The sequence below is a fragment of the Martes martes genome, assembly GCF_963455335.1.
Source record: "Martes martes genome assembly, chromosome: 6".
Taxonomy (NCBI): Eukaryota; Metazoa; Chordata; class Mammalia; order Carnivora; family Mustelidae; genus Martes; species Martes martes.
In genome coordinates, this window is record NC_137893.1 from 113001226 (window position 1) to 113019991 (window position 18766).

At 41.7% G+C, this 18766-nt stretch overlaps 1 protein-coding gene across 1 annotated transcript in view; it reads left to right on the forward strand.

Moving 5' to 3' along the window:
• Positions 1-4020: 4020 nt before the first annotated feature.
• Positions 4021-18766, forward strand: part of KCNQ5 (potassium voltage-gated channel subfamily Q member 5) — a gene marked incomplete at its 5' end in the record, with an annotated part of 518313 nt that continues 503567 nt past the window's right edge. The window contains one exon of the mRNA XM_080805542.1: positions 4021-4430. Within this exon, the coding sequence (XP_080661668.1) occupies positions 4021-4430 (410 nt within the window). The remainder of the gene's footprint in view (positions 4431-18766) is intronic.

Genomic DNA, 18766 nt, shown 5'->3' on the forward strand with positions numbered 1-18766 from the left:
AGGAAAATGATGGTATAGCTGAAAGGGCATTCCAGTCAAGAGTTAGGAGACTTCACTTGTACCTCTAGGCTTCTAAGACAAATAGCTAAGCCTTGAGCAAGTCACTGAACAGGAGGCAAAAAATGGATTTCTATTTCTTCCTCAGTAAATTTCCTTTTTGCTCTAAGGTTTGAGGATTCTACTTATTACTACTATGGTTGACCCAGGAATCTCACACTGGATCAAAGTGTATCCACATCACTAAAAAGTGGCATTTGTATCACTCACTAGTTGATATGAACCATGAACATGACTTGATGGGAAGGTATGTTGAGGGGGTAGGGCTGAGGCAAATGGAAAGTCATAAAGTCATAAAGAAAATGGAAAGCCACAAAGAAAAAGGAAAGAGGGGATAGTAATGGGATCACAGACATTTTGTGAAACCATTTCAGATCTAGTTGTTCTGTCTGAAAAGTCTTTCCTGGGCATTTATATCGTAGGTCTTTTTTTTTTTTTTTTAAGGATTTTATTTATTTATTTGACAGACAGAGATCACAAGTAGGCAGAGAGGCAGGCATAGAGAGAGGAAGGGAAGCAGGCTCCCGTTGAGCAGAAAACCCAATGTGGGGCTCGATCCCAGGACCCTGGGATCATGACCTGAGCCGAAGGCAGGCCACCCAGGCACCCCTATCTCCTGGATCTTGTATGGAATTTTCAATACTGTTACTTTAGAGTACCCTTCAGAAGAAAAATACAGTGGGCTAGAAAACACTGAAATAAAATATTTCTGGTAACTACTTTCAGTAGAAACCATCTCCATATAGACTTCAGAGAACCCAAGTTTCCAAGGTCACAAATTTCAGGCAGGCATCTTACAATCTATAGAGATTGAATGGTTAAAAGCAAACCTACCTCCAAAGATTAGGGAAGGCTAATCAATTCACACTTTACACTAGGAATAAACATTTACCTTAGGAAAAAGTATTGTCTTTTGCCTTCTCTCTTAATAATGCTCTAATGTAATTGTTATGTACCAAATATACCCTATATTGTTCTACTTTACACAATATGCCATCCTCTCTTCTGATATCTGGATTTTAATATTTCAGCAAAATAAAAGGCAGTTTCCTAGCAACATTTGTATTCAAAGGTACAAAAACAGAAAAGGCTTGATGGCAATACTTTGTTTTGCCCACCGTTAATTCCTGTGTTTGGGGGAAATCAATAGGTAGTAAAGGAAGCACGGTACACACAGAAAATCTGGTAGAAGAGGCCTTGCAGCCTCACTTGGCTTTGCTTCCAGAGTATGCAAGGGCAGGAAGGTTAGGGCTTGTAACGAAATGCCTCTTTCGGAATGGTAGCTGACAGACACATTGAAATAAAACCATGTACTCTTATGTACATAACTCAGTTGGAGATGAAGACTGCTTTCTTGATGGGATACTGAAATGGGAGGTGAAATTTCTGAATTGCCAGCAATCCTCTCATACTAACCTGCTGTGAACACTTGGGCAGGTCTCCTTCCCTGGACTAGCTCTCTAACTGGAGGTTACCGTAGAAGACCCCACAGGTATAAACCACCAAGAAACCAGCTCTGAACAGTTACTGATCATCAGATCTGATTTTTTTTAAAGTTTCATGTCATTTGCTTAATCAACATCACGTTTTCACTGATATTGCTGCACCACCAGGAAAATATCACTGGGAAATGAAGAAGCAGGTTCGCTTTAGAAGAACAGTGTCCATGTTCCACCTTCCCCAAACTTCCTGCCTGGACGCAGGGCCCAGTTGCACCATTTGAAGTGGAAGTGATCCTGACCTACCCAGTGGTGGTGGTCCAAGTTTGCAAGAAGGAGAATCATTTGGTTAAGAGGAAATGGTTTTCATTTTCTTGCCTGCAAAATAGCCAAGATATTCAAGTTTAAAGCGTGCACACGCGTCATTTTAAGTCTCTAGATCTTTCACCCTGAAAGTCCCTGCACAGAAACTCCGCGGGGAGTCTAAATATAGCAACAGCCAACTCCCCCCCACCCTCAGCTGGGGTCTCGTGCTGTTTCAGGATTGGAGAGCTTGCTCCAAGGCGCTCTCTGCATCTGCCTCGAATAGCAGGGCACGGAGCAATCTCTCGCACCTCCACAGTGCGTGGGTGTGAAGTGTATTAGGAGAAAAAAAGAGTGACTCTGGGTATTGGTGCTTGGCGTACAGTCACGTGGCACCGCGGCCAGCTGCACCGAGCGGCTCAGAGCTAGTGCCCGCCGCGGAGAGGCTGGGAGAGGAGGGAGGGAAGCAGGGTCCTGCGGGTGACCGGGAGCCGACGAGAGGGCTTCACGCAAATAAGAGCGATAACGATACAAAGTAAAAGTAAAGCCTTTTAATGGAGCTACTGCCACAGGCAAAAAGGAGCTGCCGCGGGCGTGGGTGTGTGTGCCGGAGGGAGTTGAGAGAGTATCTCTGAGGGGCGGAGACAGCTGAAATAAGACTTTTGCTTTAGTATTGCCTCGGTTTCAGGCTTCTAGAACGGAATCACTACTTGCTCTGGCTTTGTGGTGGAACCTTAGCTCTTCCTTCAGTTTAACTTGGTGGTTATTTTCTTTAGTATTTTGGTAAGGTGTGGGGGTGGGGGGAGAATCCACGCTGTTGGAAGAAGTTCCCAAGCCCGGCTTCCTTTCAGTTTCCCCTCACTGGCTGTGAGGTTTAACTGCTTGTGCTTTATAACGCAGTGTTGCTGAAGGCCAGAGGCCGAAGCCAGTGGCACCGTGGCCTCCCTCGCCAAGGGCGCGCACGCTTTGGGGCGCCAGAGTGTCAGAGGCGGTGGGAGACTCAGCCAGTCCTAAGTCGCCACACGTCTCTCACGGTGTAAGGTACAGCCTACAGGGGTGGGGTGAGGACCCCGAGAAGCTGGTGTCCTGGGCTCCCTGCCCACCGGGATTTTTCTCCCAGACGCTGGGCCCGCCGTTGCCACCGCCGAGACTTAACAGTTTTATGACTTTTTCGGACTTAAATGGAAATTTCTTGACCAGGGGAACCCAGTTCGCTCTCCCACGCTTCGCGCCGCTGTGAGGCGGAGACCCGGGGCGACTCGTTAACTGCCCGCCGAGGAGCCACTTTTAGTTTTTATGCTCTCTCCACCCTCCATCCCCCGGGCGAGGAAGGATGTCCAGTTACTCGAGGGCTGGCTACCTGATGCTGGGATGGAAAGTCACAGCCCGAAAGCTGGAGTGAGCCGCGGGGAGATGCCCGTTTCCCGCCTCTCCGGCTTGGGAGTCGTGTCCTGCAGGTCGGCACACTGAACTGGCAGGGACCCTCCAGCTGTGCGGGGATCCGAGCGCCACTGCGGGCAGCGTCGCCCCACGCGCCCGGGGAGCCGGCTGGTACCTGCAGGGCAGGGCAGGGCCGTTCCCGCTCACACCCCTTGCGCAAGGATGGCAGGACCTGGCGCGGCGTCGTAGCGGCGGGAGTGAGCAGAGACCTGCGTCTCCAGATTCTCCTCTGGGCACGAGGCCGACTTACCTTACGGACAGCTCCCAAGCCCCCGAGAGAACGAAACCAAAGTCGCTCCTAGGAGAGGGGCTTCCGAGCCTCTCAGGGGGAGGGGGCGGACGCAGTCTGGGCGTGGGGAATCGAGTGAGAGAAGAAAGGGGGAGCCTGGAGCTGGGTGTGCGCGCGTGGGAGCGCGCCTCGGAGCGCCCCGCACTCCGCCGGTCCAGCCCTGGGGGCACTTGGGAAGGAGGGAGTGATAGCTGCGGGAATAAGAGGGAACGAGAGAAACCCTATCAAAGTGACGCCCCAAACAGGTCCTGATTTCTAATTTGGAGCTAAAGACTGCTAGAAATTGGGCCTCCTTCGCACACCCCTCTCCGCCCCCACCCCGAAGCCCCGGCAGTGTGCTGGCTGCTTGCTTCCCCGCCCCTATCTCGGAGGTCGCGGGCCGGCGGGCTCTCCGTCGGCCGCGGCTTCCTCCTCGAAACCCGCCCGCGCGCATGAGGCCGCTGCCCCCGCCACAGGCACTGGCGCCCCCCTCGCGGTGCCCGTGGTGATGCCATGCCCCGCCACCACGCGGGAGGAGAGGAGGGCGGCGCCGCCGGGCTCTGGGTGAAGAGCGGCGCGGCGGCGGCGGCGGCGGCGGGCGGGGGGCGCCTGGGCAGCGGCATGAAGGATGTGGAGTCGGGCCGGGGCAGGGTGCTGCTGAACTCAGCCGCCGCCAGGGGCGACGGCCTGCTGCTGCTGGGCACCCGCGCGGCCGCGCTTGGCGGCGGCGGCGGCAGCGGCGGCGGCCTGAAGGAGAGCCGCCGGGGCAAGCAGGGGGCCCGGATGAGCCTACTGGGGAAGCCGCTCTCCTACACCAGTAGCCAGAGCTGCCGGCGCAACGTCAAGTACCGGCGGGTGCAGAACTATCTCTACAACGTGCTGGAGAGACCCCGCGGCTGGGCGTTCATCTACCACGCGTTCGTGTGAGTACCCGCGGCCCCCGCGCGCCCCCCGCCACGCCCGCTACGGGGGGTCTGTATGCCTGGCCCCCTGGGACGCGCTCCGCGCCCACGCCCTGGCCCGGCGCGCGCGCGTGCACACACACACTCTCTCACACACTCGCGCGCGCACACGTGGTGGCTTTTATTTCTTTGCACGTGTTTATGGTCTTCCTCCTAGAGCCTTCCACCTCCCTCAGCCCCACCTCCTCCACCTCTACAGATTCAGCCGTCTCCCCGAACACACCCAATCAGCTGCCCCGCAGTTTTAGGCACGGAAGGCGAGAGCCAGGCCGACCTGGGACTCAGGCTGCGCGGATAATTGGGAGCGATTAGGTCCCGAGATACGTAAATTTCAACCGCGAGGGGCGCCCGGGAGCTGGGAAAGGCAAAGGGAGGACGTGCGCCCGTGTGAGGCTTGTGAGAGTGTATTGGAGAGGTTAGGAGGTGATGGCAGGGTTGGACGGGGTGGTGAGAGGAGAAACGGAGGGCTGGGTCCTCAGCCAGGGGCGGAGCTGGAGAAAATGCTACTTGGTGGCGAGAGCAGCTAGGTTTTAAGTGCGCCCGGAAACACGCCTCGCCTCCACCTCCACCACTAACGGAAAATCTGTCAGTGCGTGTAGCCCTTCCTGCCACAGAGGTGGCCAAAGTCTAGAAAAGGCGAGCTGGGCGGGGCGAGGTGATGCTCCCGCGCCTTGGCAGAGGCCAGTGGTGAGCCTGGGGCTCAGGAACCCCGGGCCAAAGTGCAATAGCAAAGGCGCAAACGGGCCACCTGGGACAGGGATCAGCCAGTGGGTTAAGTAGGTAGGCATTTGTGCCTGAGTCAAAGTGTGTGTGTGTAAGTAGTGTAAGTAAGCCTTCACTTCTTCATCTAGCAGAGAATGCTTAATGAGAAAATGATTGGAAGCAAATGTTTATTTTTCCCTTAGGCATTTAAAACCTTTCAGTGGCTTTAAAGTTTACTACTGTTTTTCCCACAAGGTCCATTCATTCAGTCTCCTGTTAGAGTTGGGTTTATCTGGATGTTTTAAGGTAGCTTTTGATTCCGTTATATCCTAATTATTTTTTTTCTAATTTTTTCATCTTAGGTCCCCCCCCCACTTCTTTATGTTAAAATGAAATATAAAGACATTAGTCTTAGGAGACGTGTAGAGAAAACTTGTAAGCATTCACTGTTCCGTTCCTCGTTTCCTAGTAAAATAGGTTTTGAACACATGAACTAGGTTTCTTTTAGAAATGAGGCATGTCATCCAAACATAGCTCTCACCTGGAATGGAGGATTGGCCTCAACACCAGAAGCACTTTTGAAATAACATGGAAGAAGGGGCTGGTTTTGTAAATAGGTGAACCTGGAATTTGACCACGTAGGAGTCAGGAAATTGGTGGAGTCTACAGTCCGTGGGGCTCTGGTGTCTGGAAAATTTTACAGTCTCAGATTGATGTGAATATGTAGCATTAGGTAGAATATTCCAGCCAACTTTCCATCTTACAGTGTACACAAGGAGAACGTTGTGTAGCATCATTATTACATCAAACGGCATAACTTTTACTATTCACATAATGTAAGATTCACGTTGATTTAGATGTTGTTACTGTAATAAATGATAGGCATAAAGAAACGCTACAGATTCTTTTCATGTTTGTCCTGAGTTGATACATATAGAGTTGATACAAATAATTAATCCTGTTACCTATTGAGCCTGATAAATTATTTTAACGTGTCAGGATCTACTAAAGCATTTAGCAATAATCTATGCTCAGTTTGGCAGCAAAATATATACTGTACAGTGACTTTTTTTTTTTTACAAGAGTATGCTCAGAGTATTTGTAGGTTTGAGTTTATAATATGATGCCATTTGTGAGTTTTAATTTTTGGTAAATTAGGCACTGTATATTTGGAGATAGAGACAGCTTTGGCTGATGCTCATGCTTTGCATCTCCTAAGTTTTGCCCTTGAACATGAATGAGGATTTATTGTAATATAACATTTTCTTTTCAATATGATGATGGTTTTTATGCCCTTATAGAATTTAAAATTTTTAACAAGTGATTTTTCAAAAGACTCAAGTTTAGATAATTCTCTGCTCAGCAGACTTTATCAGCCTATCAGTAGGTTTAGTGGTGGATGTGAAATAAATTATGTGCTTGTCAATACCATGTGCTGGTAGGAAGTTTTGCTTTATACATTTCTAGAGTCTGAAACTGTAATGCTTGATTAATTAGATAGGGGTGCTAGATCCACATTAGGAGGAAAAGGGAGTGGACAACATCATCTTCTGGGAGGATTCTACACATCTGTAGCCCACCCTGAGGGACAAGCCATCTTTGCAATTGCTGCTTATAGTTTATTTAGAAAGCTGGACTTTACACATTATGTAAATAAAGGATAGTTACTTTGAGTTGTAAGTCTAACAAGACCATTAATAATAAAAGAAATTATATGAAAACAATTTCTAAAGCAGTGTAGCTAACTAATTCCCTGCGAGCGTGGGAATCCCCAAATCTTACTTTAATAGCAGTTTTTGTAGCACTTTAAGGTTCTTGCCAAGAGCAAGTGCACAAGTGATTAATGAGGTACTTCAGGGATGGATTTACATGGTCGACCAGTGTTTTCACTGCCAACAAGCAAGAAAAATATGTTGAAAGTTATGTTTCAGGTAAAGAAAAGTTTCTGTTAAATACAGAAAAATCATTATTATAATGGTATTTTAATGGTATAAAATGTATTTTCAAGTGTAAATATCCCAATCTACTGATGAGATGTCTGGCAAGAGCAAGAGATGACCTACTTCAAATACTTTCTTCCAGTCTTTGTAAATTAGAGGGGATTAGAAGAGTCTGTTCCCTTACTGTTCTTTAGGATTTACCAGACAGCTGTGATTCCTCATTTCCTGTCTTCAGCTGTTTTTCAGTTTAACAGATGAGCTAGTCAAATATGAGGTGATATATTTCTTTGAAGGTTGTTTGTCCATCTAAAATTCATCTTCTTTTTGGGAAAAATTTAGAAGAATAATGGATAGTAGAATACCTGATGGGCTTCGTATATAAATTTGCACTGATGCAACAAATGTGGCTCTGGCATAGGAAACAGGGCAGCAGATATACATAGCTTCTCATTTTGTCCACTATATCTTTGCCTGGTATAATGCTGTGGATCAGAAGTTATAGATATTTTAGACTAGAAGACATAGTCCAGTCACCCAAGGTAAGAACTTGCAAGTCATCCTTGACGCCTTTATTTTTGTCATGCTTGCTCCTGCTGGCCATCCAGATGATCATTTAATTCTGTGTATTCACTTTATACATATTTTTCATATCTATTGCCTTCTCTCCTTTGCTGCTGCTACTATCCCCCTCTGTTTCTCAGTATCCCTTCATTGGATTGTTTGTAATATTCCCCTGCTTAATTATCCAGCTTCTGTTCTCAGCCTTCCAGCTTTCCACCCTGGCACTGTAGTGTTTTCTCTAAAATGTAAATCTTATTATATCATCCCCTTGCCTATAATCTTTGTGGTGAGGGTCATAAATGTGAATTAAGTGAATTGGGGAAGGTTAAGAGTTGGGAAAGTGGAGACAATAGTGTAAGTTAACCAAATTCCTTGGACGGTACACAAGATACTTTATGACATGGCCTCTGTCCATCTTTCTTTCTTCACCTCTAATGTACTTTCTGGGCTCCAACCTTACTCAGTTACTCCATCCTGTTTCTCACTGCTGTGCCTTTGCTCATGCCATTTCCTTTAATTCTTGCCATTCTGTGCACTCTGGCTAACTCCCACTGTTTCTTCAAAACACGGTTTAAGGATCGCTTCTTCTTAGGCACATCTCCCCACTGCCAGAATAAATGAGGTGCCCCCTGTCTTAAGGTTCCATGGCACTTCAGGATGTCATTGTAATGGTGCTTGTCCCAATGTTTTCACTGTGAGCTACTTGGTCTGGCTCTCCCACAGGAGGGCAAACTTCCCACACAGAAAATCTCTTACTTATCTCTGAATCCCAAGCACCTAGCATGATGCACTGTACTTAGTAGACCCTCAGTAAATGCTTGGTTAATGAGTAAGTAAATAAATTTTCTTAGAAGCCTTTCACAGAGGCATTTCAGAGTCAACTAAAGCTAATGGAACTTCTAAATCTTTTTTATTTTCTTAGGAGATAGTGATGATTCATTTTGAGGAGAAAGGTGTGGGGGCTAGAAGTAGGAGTCTATTACTTTGCTTCCAACTTTCCCACTAATTAACTTTGTGACTTGGAATAAGCCATTTCACCTTCTTGAGTCTCCAAATCTTTATCTGTGAAATGGGCACATCCACGTCCAGTGTCTGTGATCCAGCCAAGATGGTGGAAGATATTACAGATTGTCTGATACTCTATCATAAAGGGAGAGTGTATTTGTAATGAGAAGGTATCTGATTTTTTTTTTTATCATTTCCCTTTCAATTTTTGAGCTGCAGGACCACCTCCTAAATGGTCACTTTAACTTTACTCCCAACTCCTGGCAAGGCCTGTGTGCCACATAGTAACCAAAGTGATCTTTCTAAAGGGTTAACAGAAGACATCCCTCCTCGGCTTGGAGGAGGAATAGTTTGTTGCCTGTCTCTACCCAATTCCTTCGAGGCAGGGACTCTTTCCATCTTGTCCTCTGCCAGATCACCAGCACCTAGAACAGTTCTGCTACATAAAAGATGCTCATACATACAGATTGATTCACTTACTGTTACCCCCAGTCTCCAAAATATACCACTAGTTTCTTGGTGGAAAATGAGATTTTACAGCATAGGTAACCCCCTGTGTCAGGACTCAATAGACCCTATGAATGACCTTATTATTTACATATATATATATTCTATACAGAATTTTTAAAAATCACTTACTTCCCTCATATATAGAGAGAGGGCTTATGCAAGTTATACTGCTTTATGCCTTGCTAATATGGTAACATAAAGTGCTACATATATCCTTCAAATCGGTTTACTTTCTGAAATTTAAACAATACTGCAACATTTGAGGATCATGTTATAATTAGAAGTGTTGAAAGTGTTAAAAAATTGAGTATTGGGAATATTATGGCCTAAAAGAAATAAAATCTAAGAAAAGAACGTTTCAAAAGGGAATGAAGTCTTGATATAGGAAACACTATAAACAAGGAAGATTGCCAGCAGCCTTTTGATAATTGCTTGCGAAGAAATGGTGCCAGTTTTAATTTTTAATTGCAAATGGCTATTTTGGCAGATGAAAATGCTGGCAGAGCATGTTTTATCCCAGCCCAGTGGTGTGAAACTACTTAAAGTCCAATTGTTGAATAGCTGCAGTTCAGAGTTATGTTTAATGACTTGTAGATGTTTCCATTTTAATTTCCTTTTCTTCAACTATTTACAAGTATGCCATTTGAAGTTTTATTTTGTTGCAACCTGGGAGACAGATTGGCTATACAACTGCGTTTTTTTCATAAGTATTGAAATTCTTTGATGGGTGTCAGAGTTTTGGCTTGTTCTTTTGATCCTTTGTTATCAGTTTGTCCAAAGAATGAGTTTCCTAGATGTTCCTGAAGTCATCTAACTCTAAACTTAAAAATAGTTTGAACTTTTATATATGTATATATATATGCACACATATATTCCACATGTACAACTGCACACACAATATGTACATACACACAGTATGATTTAGCAGAGAACTTGTTATTGGAAATATTTACATTTATTTTTACTCCTCTAAAAGTAAATAAGACATTTGAATAAAATGCAGTTTAAAAATAAAAAGAATCTTAGTTACTTTTGGCAATATGGAGATTATATCATAATTTGAAAGCTATTTCAGTGAGTATGAACACTTTTTACAAACTCAGTCATAGTGTTCATTGCTTCCATTTGCCAGTGAGATGATTCTAGAATCTCTACTCCTTCAGTCAGTGGCAGGATGATCTTTTACAATCCTGTTATTATTTCTCTTTTCTTTTTTTTTATAGTCAATTCAGTATGATATTTAATTAATAGTCCTTATGTGAATCAGTTAATGTGCTGTATGCTGGTGGTTCAAAAAAGGGAATGATGTGGCTGACCCTTGACCTCAAGGAAATTCCATTAGGGAATATTACATTTGGATTCAGTTATCAGTGGTACAGATTTGATGACTATGAACAAGTTACTGCCAATACTCTACTAAATCTATAAAATAGACATAATAATATTCCATCAAGGTATTACAGTATCATATATATTATATATGTGTATAATCACAGTTGGCTTGGTGGCATTGAAACTAGAGAGAAAAATAGAAATAACATAGTGGGGGGGGGTTATATTGCCATGTTAGAGGCCCGGGATTTTATCCTGTAGGTAATAGGCAGTCTTTGAGGTAGGTGGGGTTTGGGCAGGTAATAATGATATTGAATTTCCATTTTAGACTGATCACTCTGTCAGCTCTATTAATGCTGGCTTGAAAGGAACAAACCTGGAGGTAGGAGATCTTTTAAAACTGTTGTTTCAACTTGGGCAAGAGATAATTTGGACTCGAATTGGGGTAATGGTGGTAAAGATGGAGAAAAAACATGATGATAGAGTTCAAATATATTAATGATGTAGTGAATTATGGAAAACAAAGAAGAGAGAAAGATTATTTCTGAATTTCTTGTTTGGGTGGTTGGCTAGATAGTGGGGGCCATTAAACGAGATCACAAAAACAGGTGGAGCAACAGGGTGAGTGGAATGTTAGGGGGTGATAAAATGAATTTAGCTTTGGCGATGTTGAGCTTTTTGAGAATGGGACTTCCAGCTATGTATTTCCAGCAGCTGTGAATAAAGATTTAAAAGACATAAAAGTGTAGACAAAAGTTAAAAATATAAGGACTGCATGTAAGGAGACAGGGCAGTAGCTGAAGGATGGAAACCTGAGGAATACCAACATGTAAAGGGTAAGCAGAGGAAGTAAGGGGCATTAAATGGGATAGACAGCAAGGTGTAAGGAAACACTAGACAAAAAGATGGTCAGGTGGTCATGGAAACCAAGGATATATTCCCCAAAAGAGTCAACTATGAAATGTAGACAGTGATTTAGTAAGATAAGGACCATGGAGTTACCATTAGGTCTGGCAATGTGGAAGTCCTCCGTGATTTTGTAAACTTACCAATTGTTCACTTTCAGTGAAGTGGTTAGGGCAGAAGTCAGAATGCTCTTAATTGAGAAATGAGTCAGAACTGAAGAGAGGAAACAGCAAATGTAAGCCATGCATTCAGTTAGTTTAGCAAGAATATAAGAAGAGAGATGGGAACACTAGCTAGAAGGAAATACAAGACTATGGGGGAAAGCAAGAGAGGAAAAGTTATAGCAAAGAAGATTGTTTACCACCCCTAGTAGTCATTTTAATTATTGATTATGTGCTGGATGTTGTTCTAAATACTTTATGCACATCTTTTCTTTTAACCCTCAGAATAGCCCTAAAAACTATTAGTATTAATCATCTCCCTTCAACAGATCAGAATACTGAGGTAGGAAGAAGCTCAGTAATCTGTCTGAGGTCAGCCACTGAATTAATGACAGAATAGGGCTTTGTACCAAGGCAAAATGACTGAGAGCCCATGTTCTTAGCCACTATATGTTGATTGGGATGATACTGTGGGCCCAGGAATCCTCGTGTCAGATAGCGTAATTATAACAGCTGCTTTTGGGTCTCATAAAGATCGCTCTTAACGATATAGTATATACACAACATATGCAACAAATATGTGTTGAATAAAATGAACAGTAGTTAAAATCCCTTATGGCGTAGTATCAGAGAATTACATAGTAATACTCGGAATGTTTGTTTCTGTCTTCAAATTCTAACCAGCTCAAGTTGTAATTTTTCCATAAAGTTTTTCTTGATAGTTCTGGCTTATTTCCTTACCTTTATTAAGCTCCCATGACTTTTATTATTTGGACCATTTACTTTAGCCCTTAATTACATTTTTGCATTGTCTTCAAATTGGGTCATTTATCAAATTCTTCACAAATAACTTCTGTCTAAAGAAACCAAAGTACCTTCTTTTGTATTTTTAATTGAAATTCACCCTGCCTGTTGCTATCAATAGGAATATTTGAATCTTATAATCTATTTTTTCCAAACATGAATTTTAACTTCTTCTAGTTTAAATTGTACAGCAACTTGTATTGAAGACCCAAATTGCTGTTATAACTTCTTAGCACCATTTCCTATGGACATTAAATTTCTAATTTATACCTTCACCACAGAATACCTAAGATTTATTTTGAAATAACAGAAGTTGCTTCTTTTAAGTTTCATAATAGCTAAACATAGAACCATTTGCTCCAAACTTATCTTACAGGATTTTCTTTCTTTAAACTAATAAATATAATATGCTTGCTTTCTTCACACCAATATAAATAAATTTCATTTCTCCTCCATGCTTCCCTCTGCCTTTCCTCTTATATATACTTTTTTTTTTTCCCTGGACATTTCTTCTTTTCTCTCTCCCATTTGTCCCATTGTTCTCCCAATTAAACTACTCCTAGTTTTTTTGTTTTTTGCTTTTTCCTTCCTCTCTATGCATCTATCTTTCTGGAATGGTATTTTTGCACATATCTTTATGCCAAGTTGTATAATTTAATTCTCTTCCTCTTATGTCTGCTCTTAATCAGGAGCTGCATTGACCCTGTAATTGCTTACAAGCTCCAAGAGTGCACTGCATAAGTAGACTGGGCTACCTAATTTACACATCGTGCTGCAGTAATTAACAGAGGCCTCCAGAAAGATGTGAGGGTTAGAGAATTTTGCTTTTCTTGGAGCTTTAGTTAAGCTTAGATTTCTTAGAAAATAAGAGAGCGAAGTCTTAAAATTGCCCTGAGGTTTTCTAATATCTACTTATTATTTCTGAAATCTGGATATATTCAGATAGATATATAATAAATAGTTTTTTTTTTAATCTTATTTTCCATTTTGGAAACTGACCACTATATACAGTTGAGAAATAAATTGAAAATTAGTTTTATTCCAGATGGAATTATTACAGAAAAAGTTACATTAAAGAAGTCTAAATCTGTTTGTAACATATAGTTGAATAGTAGTTAACTTAAAATCATTTAACACATAGACTGTTACAGTCATTAGGGGTTTCCTTACTCATTGAGCCAAGAAATAGATCTATAATTTGGCAAAAGAGAGCAGTAGTTTTTTTCTTTAATTGAGAGATTAAAGCATGGACTCAAAATCCAGGTGTCCTAGGAGTATATATGTGAGATAGAAAACCACTTGTATTTTTTCCTACTTGGAAAATTTTCCAAAGCATAGACCATATGAATGCTATTTCCACAGCCTTTCATAGAATGGGAACCTTTTAGGGGTCCCGTTTCTCTAAACCTGTTTTCTCTCACACCCGAGAGAATCTAGGACTGGATGGAATTGAGAATTTGGACTTTTTTCCTTGTGTTTTAAGTTGGTGGATACATTTCTTAGCTTTCTGATTTGTAAAGTTAGGACATAATTCTTCAGTGTTTGTTCAGTAACCTGACCTCATGCTATATGTATGGGCCTGAGAAGGAACTACAAGGGCTAAACGGAAATAAAACACAACCTGTTCTCTCAAGGAATTTTTGCTCCAGAAGGATATTAGCTTACTATTTACTGAGCTACAAAAACCGTTTCTCTGAATTGACTTGGGATAAAAGCAAAGGTTGGCCCCTTTCCAGAGGCTTTTAGCTATTGCCGCTATTGAAGCGATTTACAAGGTAAACGCCAGGATCACCAAATAAAGAACTGCTGATTGCCAGTTCTCTTGACCTCTTAGGAAATTTTGGTGTTGGGTGTTCAATTGCCTGTGCAGGTGGGCGTTCTGCTCAGGGCATTCCCACACAAAGACCAAACATAGGAGTTCCCACTGATCATAGTAATTTTCAAAGAGTAGTAATTAAACTAGTTAAACTAAATGTTCTAGTTAATAAAACATTCTGAGTATGTTTAATTTACGCCAGATTATTTTTAAAAATAGAGAAGAAATCAATGCTGCTTCGTAACACTTTGTTTAGGAATGTTATTTTTTTTCTCTCCAAAATGTCTGAAGAACAATAATGTAAATCAAAAGTTTGTTTAAAAAAATTTTTTTAAATCAAATGAAATGCCTATCTTCAGTATATAGTCTGAAGTTTCTAATATTGTTAATTTATTTATTCTGGTGCATGGAAGGAAAATATTATACCCAGTTTTCCATGGAGCCTGGAATTCATTAATTCATTCATTCTTGCATTCACTTATTCAGTCTTTGAGTGCCCACCACACATCATGTCCTTGGAACACTTTGGAAATACTGCTTCCCGTTTTATCAACTTTCTCTGGGTGAAATGGCTCTTTTCTAGTGAAATAGCACTTCACAATGAAGGTAAGATCAGTAAGTGGAAGAATGTGTGTTCATTGTGATCTCTAAGGTCCCTTCACTCATCTCCTTAAGACTACAACTGAACCTTCAAATGTATTTCTGAACTAGATAAGCAGTCAGGTTAAGGAATTACAAGGCAAGACTAAATTAGTTTTAAATTTGCCATGCCAGATGATGAAATCCTCTAGTTCTGTTTTGCTTCATCAAATGGAAAAGGTAGAGAAACTGAGTAGCAATACATAAGACTTTGAGGGAACCCATTTATAACCTTTAAGATAGGATTATGAGCCCAAGGAGCATCTACTCTTACTCTTATGGTCCTTGACAACTAGAAGAAATGACAGTCACTTTGTTTAGGGGCAACATTTTATCAAGCTCGCACAGTCAAATTAGCATCATGTTTTTGTTTATTCCTTTAGAAGAAAGCCGGATAAATTCCTTTAAGTTCAGATACACCAAGGGATAAACACAATGTGATATTTCAGAATCAGCCCTAAGAAATGAGCTATCCTAATTATGCTGTCTTATTGTAATCTTAAACTGACATGGTCCTGCAGACCTTCCAAAGGTAGGACAGGATACACAAACGGAAAGAAGCTGGTATCCATTCGTCATGTTTGTGCCAATAATGTTGCCTTCTAGACAGTCATTCAGGCTACTGGTTTGATGTGACGGTCATGCTTCAGTGGCCCATGATTCTCTTCTCTTAGAAGAAGGGAATAGTAGTCATCACAGAAAGTGGAAAAGATTCCCTTACATGACTCCAGAGCTTTTGGTTCCAGTATTGGGTTTGAGGAGAGTTACTTCACAAATTGCTCTTCCCGAACTAGTTGGATCATGCTGCGGAGAGCTATTTTCCAGAGCTTGTGGATATGAAGTTTTATTCCAGGCTTTGGGGCAAAAAGTAGATAATAAAATTAGTTTATAGATGGCCCTAAGTGAGGTAACCTAGACAACCTTAAACAAGAATAGTCAAGAAACTATCACATTGTGCTGGAGAAAACACAATATTCCTCTCATTCAGAGTGTTATTGGTGAGAGATCATATGTTTTTCCTCCAAAAAAGGTTAAAGGCAATTACCTGAGATATATATATATATATATATATATATATATATATGTGTGTGTGTATATATATATATGTATATATATATACACACACACATACACACACACATATATATAAAATAAATATAATAAATAATAAAAAAATATATATATATATATATTTTTTTTTTGGTTAGTTGTTGGTCCAAAGTCCCTTTTCACATTGAGGTCTTAATATGATTTGCAAAGCACATGATAGTAGTTTAAAAGACCTATTCACAGTAAATCTGTTTTGTGTTTTGTTTTGTTTTTGTTTTGCCTCAAGAGCCACTCATAAAGCTAGTGGTTACTCCAGAATAAGTGTCTAAGAGTGGTATGACAACATACGTAGCAGGACAGGGCCTGGCCCAGAGTGTCCACTTTGAGAGTGTGAAGGACGGGAGAGTAGAATTTAAGAGGAGAACTGGAGTTCTTAGTCCTTGATTAGTTTTTGGTAGGTAAAAGAGTTGAAAGAATTACAGGTTTCAGGGTTTCAAGCAAATGTGACTATGATTAAGCAGAAATTGCTTAATTCTGTTTTAGGGAGAGACAGGATGCATGAGTGGCCACGTTACTTGTTTGGGCTTTTGGAAACACTGAGGGTCATTAGTAACCAATGTGGAGGTGATGGATGAAGAAATATTAAAGGTGTGGGGAGAAGAATGTAGCAAGAGAGGTTTAGGGAATACTGGCATGTGAGTGTGGGGAGAAAAGAGGAGCAAGAGGAGTTTGTGAAAGGAACAGACAAGAGGAAGTCTAGTGCAATATAGCATCCATAGGAGAACCAAGGCTCAAAGAAGGCTTACAAAGAAGAGAAGTGAAAATGTCCATATAAAAAGAGAAGTAATGTGGAAAACCAGGATAAAGGGGGAGGGCTCAGAACCTAGAAGAAAAGTCTGTGATCTAGGTAGGCATGAACAGCATTTGCGGCACTATGTGCTAAGAGGACATCCAGTATCATAGGGGGAAAAAAATCGTATCCTGGAAAAAGGGCCAGAATAACTCAACAACCAGTTAGGTTGCAGGCACAGCAATCACTGTCTCAAAAAGCATCTGCAGGGTAGGGGGGGTCCCTGAAGGTATGAAATGGGGACTCCAGGAGAAAGGGTGGTATTCAGAGAGCTTCCTGTGAAAGCAGGGAAATCTGGTTTGAAAGCAATCTTGCAGTCTCTGAGAGAGATACTGATAAGTGCAAAGCAGTTCTAAAGAGTTTGAGATAAGGCACCAAACAGTGCTTGGAGGGGAAAAGGAGGAGACAGATTAGGCTGCATAATTGACAATTAAATGGGTAAAGAGAGAGGGAGAATAGTAGATTAGGGAGCAAGCTAGTAAAACTAAACCTTTCTTTATTTCTCCAAGCTGCTGGAGGTCTGTCTACACAAATGTTAAAAACCTAGCAAAAGCCCCACCCACCCGCCCAAGAGGAAAGATTAGCATAATTGAGGGGAACAGATTCTGGAAGAAGAGAGATAGGGGTTTATGGTAAATAAAAGTTTGGGATGGCAGGTTTAGGTTGTGACAAGGCAGCAATAATGAATAAGGTGATTTCTGGACAACAGGGAGGCTCTGATGGAGTTTGGCATGACCAGGTGGAAGACTCAGTGTGTGTGATTCTGAGGGTCTCTAACTGTGGCGTGCAGAGGAAGTTTATAAAGCAGATGGAGCCACAACCCAGAGCTGGCAACTGTGTCCAGGGAATGAGAAATGCTCTCAGAGTCGTACACACAGTATGTATGTGACCTTGGGCAAACCACTAACCTAAGCATCAGCCATCTGAAAAATGTGGAAATGGTAAATGGGGAGATGTGCAAGTTATGGAAAGTTCCTTAAATAATTGCTGGCATGAGCTCGTGCAGGCACGCGCACACACAAACACACACATACAATGATCGTTTTTATACTTCTAACCAAAGATAGTCTTTTAGCCTCTTCAGAGGAGGAGCTACTGCAATAATAAGTACATGTGAAACATGTGTTTAATGAATAAATGAGTGAATAAATGAATTACCATAATATATTCCTTATTTTACAACAGCATTGTATTTAGTGCCAAGATTAGACAGCCAGAAATTTCCCGTTGTCTGTACAAGCTCTCTTAGCTTGAACAAAAGGATTTTTCTCAGAAATCAAGAAACATGTTATGACCTCTTTATTTTTGGATACGTGGATAAAGAGCATGTTCTTGAAGCGTAAACTTGAAAACACTGTCAGGGACTACTGATTTGACACACTTAAGTAATCTAAGATTCTGGAGCTGGAAGGACCTTGGGGTGACTACTCTAACACTGTCCTTTTTTTAGATGGGAAAACTGAGCCTGCAAAAATGTTAAGTAGCTTGCGCAGGATCAAACACTTACTGTTAGAGGCAGTACTGGGGGCCAAGCCTTCCTGTTGCCCTTACAGAAATGACTTTAATTTTAGGTCTTGTGATCTGCCCTAACCTTGCTCTGGTGAAGGTTCTCTATGGCTTTTTAAGAACTGAATAGACTTTCATTACAGATAGTATTGTTCGTCCAACTATTATATGAAGAATAATCTTTTTAAAAAAGCACTTTCAGCAGCACCTGGCTGGCTTAGTTGGTGGAGCATGCCTTGCTTAATCTCAGGGTTGTGAGTTCAAGGCCCATATTAGGATAGAGATAACATAAAAAAAATAAAAAAATAAAATCTTTAAAAAACATTTTCACTCTTTCACTATGTATATTAACAAAAAAATTTCTCTTTTATACATTTCTAAATGCCAGAGAAAGGTATTAATTTTTGTGACCTTTCTTCTAAAGAAGATGAATTCTAAAAAAGGGGATTCTTTGGGGGCTAAAATGTATATTGGCTTGTGGGACACTTGGGTGGCTCAGTAGGTTAAGGATCTGC